The 18,374-nt window shown below is 37.7% G+C and overlaps 1 protein-coding gene across 1 annotated transcript in view; it reads right to left on the bottom strand.

Annotated features, from left to right (window-relative positions):
* The window catches only part of CASR (calcium sensing receptor), a 166,457-nt gene that overhangs the window by 67,456 nt on the left and 80,627 nt on the right, over window positions 1-18,374 (bottom strand). The window contains exon 4 of the mRNA XM_074214645.1: window positions 16,080-16,967. Within this exon, the coding sequence (XP_074070746.1) occupies window positions 16,080-16,967 (888 nt within the window). The remainder of the gene's footprint in view (window positions 1-16,079; window positions 16,968-18,374) is intronic.

The following is an 18,374-nucleotide window of genomic DNA, read 5'->3' as shown; positions in this document are numbered from 1 at the left end:
CTTCCTGGCTAACTGAATCTTCTCATTCCTCTTAATTCTCAGGCTTACCTAGGAGGCAATCAGAGAACTTCTCCATCGCAAACCAATCCCAGAAATAGACAAGTTGGAGACACTAGGTCAAGTAGTAGTCAACACTAAAGATGTTCTAGGGCAAAATGACAAAAAATAAATGTAGATATATTACCAGCACTAGGTGGTATCCAGCTGAAAGCTTTGAAGGACACTCAAGGATGAAACTGGAGTGCTATTAGCCAAAATATGTGAGTTCTCATTACAGAGGCTGAAAGAAGAGTGGCAGATTGTGAATGTGACCCCTGAAGAAAAGAAGGACTCCAGTGGGGATCTCACAAGCAACATGTTTTCTATAAGGGGAAACCATGCCTGACTAATTTATTGAAGTTCTTTGATGGTGAAAACAGGCCTGTAAATAAAGGGGTATAAACACAAGTGGATATAATATACCCACTGACATTCAGAAAACCTTAATTATAGTCAGTCCCAGTCTAGTGTAGTGGTTTGGGTACTTAAAAGATTCCTTTGAAGAATTAGACCAGCTGCTCAATACAAAATCATAGGCATCTATTTGTCATGTTTTAATTCACTTAAGAGAATGTTATGTGATTTCACTAAAGATAGCCAAGGGTAGGGACATGGAGTTGGAGTTAAAGATGAGAGCAGGACATCAGGGAAGGGCCCAACTGCCAAATGAGTCCATCAGTTGGCAGCTCAAAAATGGGAGAAGGAAGAATGAAAAAGAATTCATCCTGGAATGTATGGCCAGGAGCTCAGAAAAAGATGAAATTCAGGCTAATATAGAAGAAAGTCTGTGATGGTAGTTTTGAAATACTTCCTCTTAAAGGGTAGAACTCATGAATTCATTGTCACTCCATGTACCATAGAAGCTCATGGATGCTGAAGAATGTCAGATGCTTTATGGAGATGTTTTTCAATCACATCTGATTAGCTTCCCAAATTGGACATCAAGGGCAGAAAGGGACCATTTTTCAAGGCTACATGGAAGATACAAATTTCTATCACAGAGAATTCTAGGCTTAGTTGATTCAACAAAAGGATGCCAGATAGGAGGGAAAGACATTTCTAGAGCAGAGACAGCCTGTGGAAAGAAAAGTTAGACTCTGAAAAACCAGAAAGGTCTACTTCAACTAACCTATCTCTCAGAAGCTCATATGGAAGCTGTCTAAAATCCTCCAAATCTTTCATTCATTCATTATATATTCTTTAGAGTTATCTGTGTACTTGTCACATCTCCCTTTTAGACTATAAATTTCATGAAGACAGATATCATATTTTATCCAAACTTTGTATATTAGGTGTTCTTTCCATTCTTCTTCTCCCCTTGGAACCTATCCAGTCATTCTTCTTAGAGACCATGTAGAAGTTTGCGATCCAACTTCTAGGCTTGCAGAATTTAGGGGATCATAAAAGGTGATGATGAAATGCTCCTGACTTAATTGGCTGCTAAGTTGGAAATCCATTTCTATACAAGAGAGAAGACCCACCCTTTTACTTTTTTCCTTTCCTTTCTAGTTTCAAAGCATGATCATCAGTGCATCAGTTGCCCTATCTCCCACCCATCACCATGTAGCCATGAGCATCTGTCTCATCTAGGTAAGGCTGTTCCCAGGGTGTGCTCTAGTTTCTTATTCTTAAATAGGTGACCTTGTTTATTTCCATTATCCCAACAACTAGCAAAATGGTATTATTCCAATTTGCATTAGAATGACCATGTTTTTCTCCTGCTCAGAAAGCATGATTTGCTTCATACTTTCTTTAAAGATGAAGTTTGTCCTTTAAAGCCCTTCATGGTCTGACTCTAACCTATATTTCCAAACTTATTTCAAACTCTTCCTCTTGCATGCAACATTTTAGTCAAACTATCCAACTTCTTTTTCCCATATAAGACTCCCAACCCAGGCTATCTCTCATGCTTAGTGTGCTCTTCTTCTTCACTTCCATCTCTTGACTTCTCAAATTCTTTCCAAGATTCAATTAAGTGCCACCTTCTGCATTTGACCTTACACTCCCATTATTTTGTACTTACTTTATATGCATTTATTTATCTATAATGTCTATTGATTGATATAAAATATATGCATATATAGTACATATATCTGCAAATATATATACATATACATATACATATACGTATACATATACGTATACGTATACATATACATATACATATACATATACATATACATATACATATACATATACATATACATATACATATACATATACATGTCCTTTCCCCCAGTAGAAAGTAAGCTCCTTGAGGGCAGGAAATGTTTTCATTTTTTGCTCAGTATCTAACACATAGTAGGTATTCAATACATTCTTGAGTTAAAGAATAGGGATCCCCAGGGATACCTAAAGAACAGTAATTTATTTACATATTTTTATAAATGATCCATACAGTGAAATCTTCAAGTCTATGAATGGCTCTGAATTCCTTTAGGTAGAGAAGAGATAAACCAATGGAAAAAAGATGATCTTATAGGTTTGGGTGTGAATAGAGAAATGACAGACAAGTTTAAAAATATAGAATAAGCACAAAACTCAAACTATACATTTACAATGAAGAGTTATGGGCCATTAGTTATGAAAAAAGAAAAGAAACAAGCATTTTACCTATTATATAAGAAGGGAAAGTGCTAAGAACTTTGCAAATATTATCTAATCTTTACAACAACCCTGGGAGGTAGATGCTTTTATTACAATTTTACATTTGAGGAAACTGAGGCAGCGGTTAAATGACTTGCTCAGAGTCACATAGCTGGGATATATCTGAGGTGAGATTTGAAGATACCCAGGTTTTCCTGGGCTCCAGGTTACAACCACAAAAGGGACCTGGAAATTATGTGGATTATTTCCTGTGGAAATAGTATGTCATAGGGCAAAGAGCCCTGAATTTGAAGTCAGAGGATTTGGATTTGCTTCTGGGTTCCGCTACTCATTCCCTGTGCGACTCTATCCAAGTCACTCCCCTCCCCCCACCCAGGTCTAAGTTTCCTCTTTTGTATTACAACCAGATTTCAAGGGGGTTTCAATAAGGTCCTGAGAAGGTAGGGGATTATTTCTGACCTATAAATATGAGGAAAGAAGAACAACAGTTAATCCATATTTAACCAAAAATTTCAGGTAATCAACTTTAAAAAAAAAGAGAGAGACCCAAAGTGGGGCACCTAGGTGGCATAGAGCACTGGTCCTGGAGTCAGGAGGACCTAAGTTCAAATGTGACCTCAAACACTTAATACTTACTGAGCTGTGTGACCTTGGGCAAGTCACTTAACCCCACTGTCTTGTAAAAATTGAAAAAAAAAGACACCCAAAGCAAGCTAGAAGGTCTTAATTCCATGCTTAAAAATTAACTTTCCAAACTCTTTATAAAACAAAAAAGAAAGTCTTCTGTGTAGTTGCAAGAAGGTCAAATTGGGATCAGGAGATCTGTTTGTCACTAACTCAACCTTAACTTCTCTGGGACTCAATTTTTACATCTGAAAATCAGAAGGTTGGACAAGATGACCTTGAAGATGCTTACCTCCTCTGATATTTTATAATTCTATGGTTTAGAACTCATCTGAAGAGCTGTGTTTCTGTTAATTATTGTCACCAAGTGTCATAAAGATTTGAATTTCACACCTCTTCCAGCTTAAACATTAAAAAAACCTGAAACCACAAAACAATAGCAACAAAAAACCATTAAAAAAGTTTTATCATGAGATAATGGAAAATACAATCTTTCCTTGACCTAGAGTTAGTTATAAAAATGCAAGTTGACTGTTTGCAAAAGTCCTCTGAGAAATAAATACAACCTATTTGCTGATTTTGTTGTTTTTGGAGGAAACAAAATATTTCCAACCTTTGTGGTGAAAAAGAATGGGCAAATGTTAACTGTAGTACAAAAATGCCCCTCCTGGGGTTCTGAATTTAGACATTTATGAAATGGTGTCTTCTTTTCATTTTTTAAGTGAGGGGAAAAAACACAACACCATCCCAGCTTCTAGTTCTAGAAAATGAAGTTTCCCTGGGGAAACATTCCCATTTTGTTGACATTTCAGAAATGGTGGCTAAAGATTATCTCTGTTTTCTAGTTATTTTCACAGCTTTATAGGTATAATTTAAATTCACAGTTAACCAGAAAATTCAGTTAACACATCCATCCCCTGACCATACCAATTAATAAAGATATCATTGCACCTTCAATTCCATTCTATAAGAACTAATAAAAGACTCATTGTTCCCATATTAGTAGCTCTAATGAAGCAGTCAGTCAGAGGCATCAGAACCAAACCTTTCTGAGTGATTGGAAAGGACTCTCTCTGTTCCTTGGGGAAACTAAGGCAGTGGGCTTCTGGAAGAATCTTGTCTGACAGAACATTGGGGTGCAGGAACTGAGGAGAGATAGAGAATGGGTCGAAAAAACAAATCTTTTAGCTATGACTGATAACAGAATTATACCAGAAGATGAAGCAAACGACCTTTAAAAGAAGATTTGGAAATCTAGAGTAGAGAAGAACCAGAATTACTGGGGGATAGCATTTTCATAGGTATGAAGGGAAAAAAACACCACAACCAGCCAAACTTTGATATATTAGAGCAATCGAAAAGGGGTATCCTCCTGAATTGGTGAAAAATATGAAATAGAATACTTTAAAAAATTATTTTAATATGACTTCCTAGGCTAGGTACAATCTCTCCAACTTGCATATAAAAAATTGCTTTGTAAAAGGTCATAGACTGGTAAATATTTAACAACTGATTCTTTGAGGAAAAAGTGCTTTTAAATTTAATATTCAGTAACATTTTTTATCATTTTGTTAAGTCTAGATAATCAATAAGACAATAAATCAATCCCTAATTTCTGGGGTATAAATGCTCCTTTTGAAAGTTTGGAGCTTGTTTCAGCACACCCTGACCCTAGGGGCACTTGCCTTAACAAGGGAATTTTTAATTATTTACATATAATTGAATGTTTATTCTTTTAAATAGTTTACTCACTACAATCCTATTTAGGTTATTGAGTTAATTAGCAAACTAATTTTATTTATATAATAATTTATAATTAATTAATATAATTATGTTTATTTAGAATTATATCTAATTATATTTAATGATAATTAATTATACATAATTATACATATATATATATTTTAGAGAGAACTTCAGCTTAGGCAACTCATGTCGCTGTCAAATTATTAGTCTGAGTAAATTCTGTTGGCCTTGTGTTCACTCCTCTGACTGCTGACCCTTTTCTCTCCAACATTCACTTATTTTCTACTTTCACCCAGTCTCTTTCTTCCCATCCATTGATGGGGAGTTTCCCCTCAATTTTTCCCATTTGTTGTTCCAATCATATCTGACTGTGACCCCATTTTAAGAATTTTCTCATCAAAGATACTATAGTGGTTGCCATTACCTTCTCCACCTCATTTTACAGATGAAGTAACTGAGGTAAACTGGGTTAAGTGACTTGACCAGGGTCACACAGCTAGTAAGTATCTGAGAGCAGATTTGAATTCAGAAAGATGAATCTTTTTGACTCCGGGTCCAGTGCTCTATTCACTGATCCATCTAGCTGCTCTTTGACTTTGTCAGTTATTAAATTGAAAAACAAACAAATCCCTCTCCAGCCTATGCATATTTGACCTGGTAATATACTTAGCACAGGACATAAATTTATAATGCAAAGAAAAGCTGGTTGCTAAATTCTTTATTAAGAAATGTATCTTCCTGGTTGATCACACACACACACACACACACACACACACACACACACACACACACACACACACACACCAGTTTTACAATGATGGCTCATTAGGATTCTACAAACATTCAGACTCCAAGAAGAGTCAAATCATAGCAAATCTCAGGAAAACTAAATAACTCGACTCCAGGACTTAATTGAAAATTTGTGGAAAGAATAGCTACTATAATCACCAGCTACAATCCATGATAAATAGGAAGGGTTGGTGAAAATAGCTCCGGGTTGGTGATAGGGGGCAGGTTAGAGCCCCACTTCTACTCACCTTGGGCAAGTCACTTCATACCTGTCAACTTTAGTTTCCTTCTCTGTAGAATGAGGAGGTTGAATGAGATGGCCTGGTAGACCCATTTTAATTTGGTTCTATGTGTCTATGTATTATATTCTGCTTTCTCAGGTGAATTAGTGTGGAACTTAGGCTGGCCAGGAGTGATATTTTACAAATGGAGGAAGGTAGAGATGTTTCTACACTGTATGTAGCTTCATAGTCATATAACAGGTCATAACCTAGTAAGAAATACATCCTTGCAGATATTAAATGCCTCTTAAAAGTGCTGAAGGCAAATCCCTGGTGGTTGCAGAGGAAGGCATTGATCTGCATTAGTAATGAGTTTCCTTACCCAGGAATCCCTAAATCAATGAAATCTCAAGTCCAGACCTTGTCCCTATTATGAACATCACAAATGTGAACATTTCCATTTACAAAGACCAGAAAAGATAGTGGTATGAGAAACTGTGAACTACTGCTACAAACTGGTTTTAAAACAAACAAACAAACAAACATGTATATTAAACTTAACATAACCCAATATATTACTCCAAAACTAATTTTCCTGTACAATGAAGGGAGTTAAGACCAGGGGGTGCAATTTAGGCCCCTCCTTTCAACTCTTCAGATGGCTGTGAGATCGCTACAGTAATTTTTTTTTATTTTAAGTATTCAAAGCAAGCTCTCAGGAGACTTTGGTTCCTCCTAGGTATTTTACCTGTAATATGGGAAAGTAATTATGGAGGTGGAAACTAAAATGACTATGGCACTAAAAATAGACTCCCTCCCTTCCTCCAGGTCAATGACTTACAGGAAGTAATTAGTTGAAGGACACATTAGTAAAAAGTAATTTAAATTAGTTCCTCCTTCTCCCTTTCTAGATACAGAGAACATTCCACCCATTTGTGAGCATTTGGCACATAGCCAACAAATGCTTGCTGATTTGACTTTTTTAAAATTACAAATCCAAATCGGAACAAAACTATTCAATAAATCCAACAAATAATTAAAATAAACTTTTGTCCTGTTTTAGGCTAGTGGAAGAGAGATGCTGATCAAAACCCTGGGCAAAAACTACCTATTTCCTGTCAGCAACAAAGTCAGACTGACCTGATGTTGAATTATCCTAGCACTTAAACTCAGAGGATATTTTACCTATGTGGGTTCAACTCCCAATAGAAACAAGTCAGATTTGAAGGACTCAGCCTCTGGGGGTGACCCGACTCCCTTATGACTGAGACTGGCTACCATCCAGGCTTGATGTTGACTCTTACCTCAGCTCACCTTTCAAAGAGAGGTTTCAGCTAACATCTTTGACCTCCAGCTCAGGGTTTTCCAAGTCCTGAAAAGCCTTGTTGACTACACATCTGTTTGTTTCATTATCTACCCAAGATTGATTCCCACCTAAGCTCCCTCTAACAGAGCCTGCCTTTGTTTACATTCTCTATGGAAGAGTAAGGACAGGCTCCTTCTAGTCTGTTCCTCACCAGGCTGGGCCACCTGGGCCACCTGGGCCACCACAACTCAATGAAATTCAGAATTCCCAGTTCTATCACTCTATTTGTACAATCAAACATTAGGCCAGTTCCTCACTCAGAGTAGTTAGAATCATGCCTCTCTCCCAGGCTTAATTACCAGTCTTATTCCTGCATTCATAGTTTAACATCTGCTGACCAGAGAAAGGTATTAACCTTTGACTCTGAGATCCCCAAAGAGGTCAGGAAGAGGAATATCTCTCATGTAACAAAATATTCATAGAAGTACTCTTTGTGGCAGCAAACAATTTAGGAATAAAGTAGGTGCACATTAAATGGCTGAATAAATTTTGTCTTATCAATAGAGTGAAATATTTATTGTGCCATAAAAATGATGAATATCAGAAATGGGAAGACTTGCATAAACTGATAACATAAACAGAAACAGGAAAGCAATACTCATGACTCAAATTAATTAATTAAAAATAATAAGGGCTATGTAATTTTAATAACCAAAACAGATTTGTGGAAGAGATAAAAAAATTATGCCTTTCCCATCTCTTTGGTGAGGATGAGGAACTATGTGTACAGCTTTTCACAAAGATTATCAGATGTGACCTTCCTTGTTGGTTCCAAGTGGTTGGAATTTTTTGTTTGTTTTTTTGTGTGTAAATGTATTTTTTGGTTTGGTTTGGTTTGCTTTATTGTGGGTGTTTAGGAGAAGTGGAGTAAGGAAGTTAATTTAGAAGTGAAATTAATGAAAAATAAAATACATCAATACAATTTTGATTTTAAAAAAAGGTCCAATAGACAACATACTTAGACTTCTATAACCCATTTGTGCAGAGACATAGATAAACAGAAACAAAGAAGAAAAGATATATGAATACATATGGTAACAGACTCATATAGTAACATTTCCATCTTCTGGTCTTTTGTGGTATTGCTCCTAGAAATTTCAAACTTAGTATGTTCCAAATATCATAAATGAGACACATCTCTTGGTACTTACTTCAATCAATCAAAAACTTATATAAGTACCCTCTATTATGCCAGATATAATAGGCATAATGTGCTAGGTTCTGAAGTCACAAAGACAAAATGAAATAAATAGTATGTCCTATCAATATGTCAAGTATCCCTAACCTGATCAGAAGGGTCTTCAGAACATTGACATTGCCCATCAGAGTAGGGTAGTGAGTTAGAAAGTGTGATTGGATTATACTTGTGCTGTTTTGGGGCATGTTTTTCATCAGAGTCCCTATCCCTTAGTGTAAATTGACCAACTCCAGATAGTGAACAAAAGACACTGATACACACACACACACATTATACTTGAGCAAATGGGTATCATGTTTCCCCAGTCAGAATTCCCTGGTATGCAGGTGAACATCTGAAGACACACATAAGGAATAAAGCCCCCTGTCAATCCCTGGTGCCTACTCTCATTTAACCTGTCTGGGTCTCAGTTTCCTCATCACCTCAAAATGGGTCTCTAAGACCTCTTTCAGCTCTAAATCTATGATCCTAAGATCTCTCTCTTATATAATGAATCATTTCTGAAAGTCAAAGGATTGCAATGGCTAACTTTGTTCAAGGATGTCTAATCATTGGCTAAAGTGGTCTTCCAGTTGCTCACCCTAGAGTTGGGGAAGAAAGGAGTAGCCTCCTTTGATTGCAGAACTCAGAATTCCCCAAATTTTCTCTGTCTCCACTGGGTTTTTTTTTCCTTCCTGTTGGTCAACAAGATGAAATGAAACTGAGGGCTGAATGAGGTTCATAGGCTGAGGTCTCCCATATTTGTCCAAGAACACAAGTTCACATATACTGCTTTCCAAAGGAAAACACAATTCTGATATACAGTAAGCACTTAATAAAAACATATTTACTTGACTTGAGGAAAGGAACAATATTATTATTGGAGAGCCTGCAACTCCTTACCAAATGAAGGAGAGAAAGCCACTAAAACCCCTCAGATGGATAAGATCATAGAATTACAGGCCCTTGGACCTTAAATTATAAGGTCCTCAGAGTTTACTTTGTCCAATTCCTTTATTTTGCTGTTATTTTTCAGTTGTGTCCACCTCTTTGTGACCCAAGTGGTTTGTCATTTCCTTCTCCTGATCATTTTGCAGATGAGGAAATTGAGGCAACTAGAATTAAGTAACTTGCCCAGGGTCTCACAGTGACGAAGAGTCTGAGACCAGATTTGAACTCTGAAAAATAAATCTTCCTGACTTCAAGCTTGGCACTCCATTCACTGTGCCATCTGGCTGCCCCATTATTTTATAGATGAGGAAATAAAGGTGCAGGAAAATTAAATGTTTTATAGTTAATACCAGACAGTAAGGAATAGAGGTGGGATTTGAAGCCAAACCCTCTAACATCATGATCTTTCCAGGATCATTTTGCATAAAAAAAGTAAAAATTAAAGCTATGAAAAATCCCCACACTGACTCTCCTATTTATTTCTTCAACTTCAATCTGGTGCTTACAATGTATAGAAAGGAAAGTGTCAGTTCATTAACCTAGTATCAATTATCTCCTCCTTTTTTTTTTTTTGCTCATCATAAGTGCATCTCCATTCCCTCATATGCCTAGTGCTAAAAGCATCTCCCCAGAAATTCTCTCTCTTAGCTGTGGTTTTGATGCTAATTCTGACTAGTTGTATATTTTCATTAGGCTAATAGAGGGAGAATAGCACAGGTACAATTTTTTTTTTGGTTCAATGGGCTTAAAGTGACTTGCCCAAGGACACACAGTTACTGAGAATCAAGTGTCTGAGGTTGAAAATGAACTCTGGTCCTCCTGCTCTATCCACTGTGCAACCTGCCCCAATGCACAATCTTGTTGAGGAAAAGAAGGATTTTCTTGAATCAAATAATCCCTTGTCTGTTATCAGGTAGAACTATCAAATGGAGGCAGTTTGGTTGAAAGAAATAACATGAGAGGGAAGACAAAAGGGGAAGATAGAGAAGCCCAAGGGAGGCCATATAAAATTGGCCAATCTAATTGTGTGTGTTTCTTAAATTGAACCTTCATTATATGAATTGTATTATTGAGGCAGCAAAATAAACTAATATACATTAGGAAAAATTTCAACAACAGAAGTTAAAGCAAAAAGAATTTTCTGGTTAATCATCCTTTAACCAGAACATTCCAGCTAATTGAAATTCTACTGCTGTACAAGTTAAGTACATGAATACTGAAAGGGATGCCAAGCGGGGGGGGGGGGGCACTAGGGGATGACAGTGGAGGGTGGAGAGGGGTGATTAGAGAGGATATGAGTAATCAGAATAGAGAGAATTTGAAGCAGATTATGGATAAGTACATTTTCGGTGTGGGCAAAGGATGAGCAAATTTCATTGTCTGGCCAGAATAGAAGGGCTACTTTGCAACCTTTTCCTCAGCACCATCTCTCTTCAACTGATCCTTCCAGAGTTGTTTTCTCTGTCCAATGCTTTACTCAATCTTTGGCCACCAATCCATTTACGAGTTTTTCCTATTGCACTCCAGAACAGGTTTATTCTCTACTCTAAACAATTTCTTTTCTCTTTTTATTCTTAACTCACTCCGTTTTTTTTAAATACAGACTTACAGAACTAGCATTTTTGTTGTTCTTGTTCAATCATTTCAGTCATGTCTGACTCTCCATGAGCCCATTTGGGATTTTCTTGGCAAAAATAGTAGAGTAGTTTGCCATTTCCTTTTTTAGCTAATTTTACGGAGGCAAAAAGGATTAAATAATTTTCCCAGGGTCACATAGCTAATAGGTAGATTTGAAGTCAGATCTTTTTTTACTCCAGGCCTGACGCTATCTACCCTGCCCTCTAATATTCTTAGAGATCACTTACCCATGTACCTAGAGTACATGAATTATTTAAATAAAAATATTTTGATGACTATATTTCAATATTATCAATTTCTTTGGTAATTCTATGTATTTACTGGGGTATAGGGTATGTTTAAGGAAGATTAGACCTCTGGATTGCCAAGTCCTTTTCAGGGCTGCTTAAATATCTTTGATGTCCACTTAAGCCATCTAACTTTCATGTGTTATAGCTCCAAGAAGCTGTAAGTAGCCACACCCTGGGAAACCATTTTGGCAGATGGGCTTAACCTGTCTGAGGGTAACCAAAGGGGTCTCAAACTCATCTGTGAGTTGGGGGGGGGTGTCTACGACAAGCATGTGAAGTCTTCTACTGGTGGAATGGGCAGATAAGAACACTTCATTCCAATAGCCATGATGACAGCTGAAGTGGGTATTGTGGAGTGCATAGAGTTTGGCCAGACATGGAAGATGCCGAGGTTATCCACTGCATCTAGAGTCATTTGCCAGTTGCCTTGACATTCCTGCTATTGGACCATGATAACTTTGGAAGAGAATGAGACTTCATGCAATTCTGCCCCACTTAAATCCAATTTTCACACAAATCAAAAAATGTTAGATGCATAAGCTTAGTGCATTCACCCCAGGTGTTCAAGGTATTTATACCAATCCTGCAATAGAACATTCTGAGCTCATACTGGTCTGATCAGCCACAGTTGGACTTATCGTAACTTGTCTCTAACACAGTGATATCATTTTGGTCTTCTTCAATGATAAAGGACAAGAACCTTCACCACCAAGTATATTATGAAGATGTGCATATCTTGGTTTTATTTTAACAAAATACCCTCAAGAAAAATACCTAAAATCCTGTGAAAATCACCACACACAAAGAAGGAATAACAATAATAGTATTAAGGTTTACAAATAGTTTTGCAGATGTTTTACTTGATCCTCACAACAAATCTCTGAGGTAGTTGCAAATATTATTTTTTTTAGAAATGAGGAAATTAAGGTGAAGTGACCTTCTCACATTGCTAACAAGTGTCTGAAGTGGGATTTGAACCCATGTCCTCCAGACTCTAAGATCAGCACTTTATACCCTATTCTGAGCTCCCAGTATTTTCTCCCCATGCTTGGAATACTCTTCTTTCTTGTCCTTGCCTCCTGGCTTCCTTTAAGTTTCAGTTAAAATCCCATCTTTCACAGGTCACTTGCCCCAACTCCTTTTAATCCTAACACTTTCCCTCTTTTAATTCTTTCCTATTTATCCTGGATATAGCTTGTTGATACATATTTGTTTGCTTATTGCCTCTCCCATTAAAGTTATCAACTCCTCGAGTGCAGGGATTGTCTTTTGCCCCTTTTTAAAAAATTTCTACAGCAACTCCATAGCAATTGCTCCATAGATGATTAGTGACTGAAGGAAAGATAGGGTTTTCTCTTTACAGGAAGTATTAAAAGGAAGAATGAAAAATAAAAATAAATTAAATAATAAATCAAATAAATAAATAATGAAAACATTTTTTCCTCCCTGCAGCAACTCTCCCTAACCCTCCTCCCCATGCATGGGGCTAGTTAGTTTGTTGGTTGGTTCTTGTCCTTCATTATCACAGAAGACCAAAATGATGTCCTGTTGTTTGAGACAAATAGCAATGTGTCCAACTGTGGCTAATCAGACCAATACGAGCTCAGAATGCTCTACCACAGGTTGGGCACAAATAGTCCATCACATGAACACCTCGGGTAGGTACTGTAAACTTATATATTTTCCATTGAGTTATTTCAATTCTGCCTTCCTCACAGAGTGCAGCCTCCTCACTGATGAGGGCATGCCATGTTGGATGCTCCTGTGCCAATATCTCCCAAGCTATACAATCAATTCTAATGTTCTTCAATGAGATATTCAGGATGTCTCAATATCACTTCTTCTGACCTCCTTGTGAGTGTTTTGTCCTGTGTGAGTTCTCCATAAAATAACCTTTTTGGAAAGTGTATGTTTGGCATTCTAACAACATGACTAGCCTATTGTAGTTGCATTCTCTGTAGTAATGTTGGAATGTTTGGCAGTTTAGCTTGAGAAATAACCCCAGTGTCTGATATCTTCTCCTTCCAGGTGATTTTCAGAATCTTCCTAAGACAATTTAAATGGGAGTGATTCCGTTTCCTGACATGGCATTGATAGACTGCTCAGGTTTCATAGGCATATAATAGCAATGAGATTAGCACAATGATTCTGTGGAACTTCAATTTGATAGTCAATCTAATACCTTTCCTCACCCACACTTTTTTTGGAGCCTCCCAAATCCTGAGCTAGCCTGGCAATGCATGTGTCAACCGCATTGTCACTGTGTACCTCCCTGGAAAGGACACTGTCAAGGTAAGTGACCTTGTCCACAGTGCTCAAAAGTTCTTCATTTGCTATAATCAATGGTTCCACATATGGATGGTGTGCTGGTGGCCAATGGAGCACTTGGGTTTTCCTGATGTTAATTGTTAGATCAAAATGAGCACAAGCAGCTGGGAATCGATCCATACTTTGTTGCATCTCAGATTCAGAAGCTGCAGTGAGTGCACAGTCATCTGCAAACAGAAAATCATGCACCAACACTCCCTCCACTTTGGTCTTGGCTTGTAGCCTTTTCAAGTTGAAGAATTTACAATCAGTGCAGTAGCTGACCTTGAGACCATGTTGTGTGATGGTGTTTGATAACATGACTGAAAACATCATGCTCAAAATCATGGGAGCAAGGACACATCCTTGTTTCACTCCATTGGTGACCGGAAAAATCTCAAGAGCATCATCTACTATCCAGAAACCGGAGTATAGGGTGTGTTCAAGGAAGACTTATGCCTTGGTGTGAGGTCTGTTTTCTACCTTTGATGTCCTCCTGAGTCACCTAACTCTCACCTATGGCACCAAGAAGCTGTAGCATGCACAGCAGCCACACCCTGGTAGACCATTTCAGCAGGCAGGTTAAAGGGTAACCGAAGGAGTCTCAAACTCATCGGTGAGTTGTTGGGAAGGGGTGTCCAATCCAAGCATGTGTAGTCTTCCTCTGGTGGAATGGGAGGATGAGAACACTTTTTTCCAATTTGGCCATGAGAATGCTTAGAGCTTGGTTAGACATCAAAGATGCCACATTCATCCATTGCTTCCAGAGCCATCACCAGTTGTAACAGCATACCTCACATTTAATAACCTGATTGATATTTTTTCTGATAATTAATCATTTTATTGATCACATTAGCATATAATTAATAAAAGGGGTCAGTGATGGTCTTGAATGCCAAAGACCCCTCAAGGAACTCACTCAAATCCTGTATGTATGTGAATGGGGCAATCATCTCTGACTGGTTAACAAGTAATGAGAGAATAAATATTATAATGTGAGGTGGGCTTATTCTTAACCTGATCAATATTAATTCCATCCTCTGGGCTCAAGTCCCTGTCCCAGTAGGTTAAGATCTACTTTCTCTGCGTCACAATAACCCACCCTTTCCCCAAATCCTCTATCACATGCCACAATCTTAAGAAGTTTGGATCCCACCATTAGAGTTGACAGATTTCCTTCTTTTCTCTCTATCTCCTCATCCCTTCACCACTAAACCTTGGAACCACATGTCAGCAGTTTATCTTTGGCTCTTAGACCCCAGTACCTTTGAAAGTAAAGCTAGCACACCTTTTACTGATACCTGCTGGTAGGGGGATGATAGTAGCCAATAGGCAATTTTAGAAAATCTGTTTGGGGCTTTTGAAATTAAACTGAAGGCAGGTGCTAGTTGGACCAGTGACTCAAAGTTATCTATCCTTCAGTAGTCTAGTATATATCTCTCTGTATCAACAGTAGATTTCAACAAGATTGTGCCTAGAATTAAGTAAGGCAAGCATTTACTTTAGCAAATTAAGATTAGGAAGTAAAACAAGAATGTAAACTCTCTGAAGCCCATCATCTTATATAGAATCTTATACTGTAACCTATAGTACCTAGCACAATGCTAGCAATATAGTAAATGCTTATTGTTCTGTTCTTTCATTCATTCATCAGATATTTTCTAAGATCAAGGTCAATTTCAAGATCAATAAATATTTGTTGATTGAATGTCAATAGACTATCTTAATTCAATTCTAATAAAGTCAACCTAATAACAAAATAACTTTAATTCTATTTAAGGCAGAGATAATTAACCTAGGATCTATGAACTTGTTTTGAAAGATATTTTGATTATTGTATTTCAACAGAATTGATTTCTTTGTAATCCTATGCATTTTATCTTTTGCATTTAAAAAATTATGTTGAGAAGGGGTTCCATATGTTATACCAGATTGTCAAGGGATCCATAACACAAAAAGGTTAAGAAACTTTGGTTTAAAACATTATAAAAGCATTCTTCTAGGCACTAATCCAATTCCAGAATACTAAAAAACCTTTTAGAAGCTAGATTCTGGCCTTGATTCTATATTTCAAAAACTGCCACAATGAAATATTGTGTTTTTAGCAAATATGTTTCAATGTATAGTTGTCAACTGATTTACAGAAATTGGGTGTTAAGGTGGCTTAACCTCTTATGGAAGAAACAATTTGACTGAAAACATGGGATTGGGTTATGGTCCCATATGGGAGTTGCTTTTGTGAAATGTTCACATGACCTTATTTCTCTGGGTTAGCCAAATTCTGACATATATACCCAGAGCTGCATTTTAGATTGACTTCTTACCTGCCACGCCTCGACTTTTTTTATATCTGCACAGGAGCCATTGGTGAAGAGTCCTTTCCCAGGTGAACAGGTGTATATGTCCTGTAAGGCATGGGCAATGGAGTAGACAGCCAGGTATACATTATAAGATATCCGTAAATGGGTATAATCCATATATGGTGTCTCAACACTGGTGATGTTCTCATCCCCAGTACACAGAGGACGGAAAGTAGTGGTCATGTTATTAGGCCTGCTCCTGCCCCCTTCCTCACGACTCTTCAGAAAGGGGTCTAAAGATAGAGACCCTTTAGGACCTTCCTGGAGGTGACAGTTAAATGTCTCTTCCCAAAACTCCTTGGCAAACCCATTGTGAACTGATTTCTTGGGGTGTACCTTCTGAAGGAACTCTCTGAACCCTGGAATCTGCCCCGCCTTCAGCGCGAATCCAATTGTGCCTCCAATAACATGGAAAAATTCAGGCATGGCTATGAGTGAGGAGCTGGCCCAGGCTTCACTAGCCAACCATATTCTGCCTGTGATGTTACGTCGGACAATCTCCTTGATGAGAGGTTCTAGATCAGGGCCGCTGGAAAAGACAACAATCACTTTGGCTGTGGAATTCTGAATGACTTCCACTACGTGCTGGATCTCATCCTCATCCGAATACTGGGAGATGAGCTCACTGAAGTTAATGCAGATGTCCCTCTCTTCTGCCTCCTCTCGGAACTTCTCAATCCCTGGCCGGCCATAATCATCATCTGCGGCGATGGTGCCCACCCAATTCCAGCGGAAATACTCAATGATGTCTGCCATTGCGGTAGCTTGGTGCTCATCATTGGGGATGGTCCGGAGGAAAGATTTGTACTGGTTTTTGTTGCTCAAGAGCCTACTGGATGATGCATAGCTGACCTGGAGCAAATGAACAAACAAACAACAATCAAAAAAGGACCTAGACAAATAAGTAAAAAATTCATTGAGATATCAAACCACCCAAGCTTATAGGGTAATGAACTTGAATTGAAGTTAAACTTGTAGATAGGGATGAAAAGGAAGATAACCTATTTTATTATTATGTGAAAACTGAGGGTTATTTTCTGTGTACACTTAAACTCCTAACAAAAAAGTAGAAAACTTGAATTCATTAAAAATTACAAAGGGTTCTTCATATATAATGTATCTAGGCAGGTGAATAAATGGACAAGAAAAATTAAGTGTAATATTATGCTGCCTCATAAGATCAGAAAGTTAGAGACCACTGAGTCAAACTCCCTCATTTTACAGATGAGAAAACTGAGGTAAAAGGAGGTCAATGATTTGTCCAGTGTCTCATAGCTATTAAGTGGGGGATGTTAACTCAGATCTTTCTGACTCTGAGTTCAGTGTTCTATCTACCACACCAAACTGCCTCAAAAGTTTCAAAAGGCTGGGAACATTCCCCTTAAGATTCTTATGCTCCAGAGTCAGGAAGGCCTGGGTTCACTTCCAACACTTACTAACAATATGATTCTAGGCAATTCATTTAATCTTTCAATGCACAATATTCCTCTAACTGGTAGAATCTGATCATTGAATTTTAAAACATAGAATCTTTTCTTAAGTCAATGGGATCCGATGAGAAAAGAGGGAAGAGAAATGGAAGAAAAATATGTTCCCCTGTCCCTTCAGGACCCTTTCCCAACTTTGGGACCCTTTGGGAAAGGTTCCTGAAAGGACAAATGAACATATTTTTGGGTGGGAGAAACTGGTCATTATTCCATTTCCTTATTCTCTCCCCCCGGCCCCTGCCAATTCCTTGGTGGAATACGCTGCCTAGTCTGCTTTGTCTGATCTTTAATTTTTCGTGAAAAGTTAGGGATAGCATCTAGTAGCCAGGGATTTATGAATCATCTGGGATATTGGCATCACCCACTAGTCAATGAAGGTGTATCCATAGATTGTGAATCTAAGCATCCTCAAAGATGTCTAAAAACACCTCCCCATTCTTCTCAGCTACCTTCTCCACACATTTCTGCCAGTGTTTAGCTTGACCTTTTAACTATAATGATTATGTTAGGCATTTACATGAACTGATAACCATTTATGGCTAGACATCATGCAGCAGTATGAAAATGATAGTTATCATTAAATATATATTAGATTAATTGTGTTGTAAATTTCAGTGATTGCAATGCCAAATCATATCTGGATAGACTCTATATTCATAATTTGTTGCCTGGAAAGTATGTTCACTTAAGAAAATTTGAACTGATAGGGATTTATGGACATATATAATTGTGTCATCCTGTACTTGTGAACATATTGGAGGATATAAACAAG

This window comes from Macrotis lagotis, chromosome 1 (assembly GCF_037893015.1).
Source record: "Macrotis lagotis isolate mMagLag1 chromosome 1, bilby.v1.9.chrom.fasta, whole genome shotgun sequence".
NCBI classification, from domain to species: domain Eukaryota; kingdom Metazoa; phylum Chordata; class Mammalia; order Peramelemorphia; family Peramelidae; genus Macrotis; species Macrotis lagotis.
This window is presented reverse-complemented; position numbering and strand designations above follow the sequence as displayed.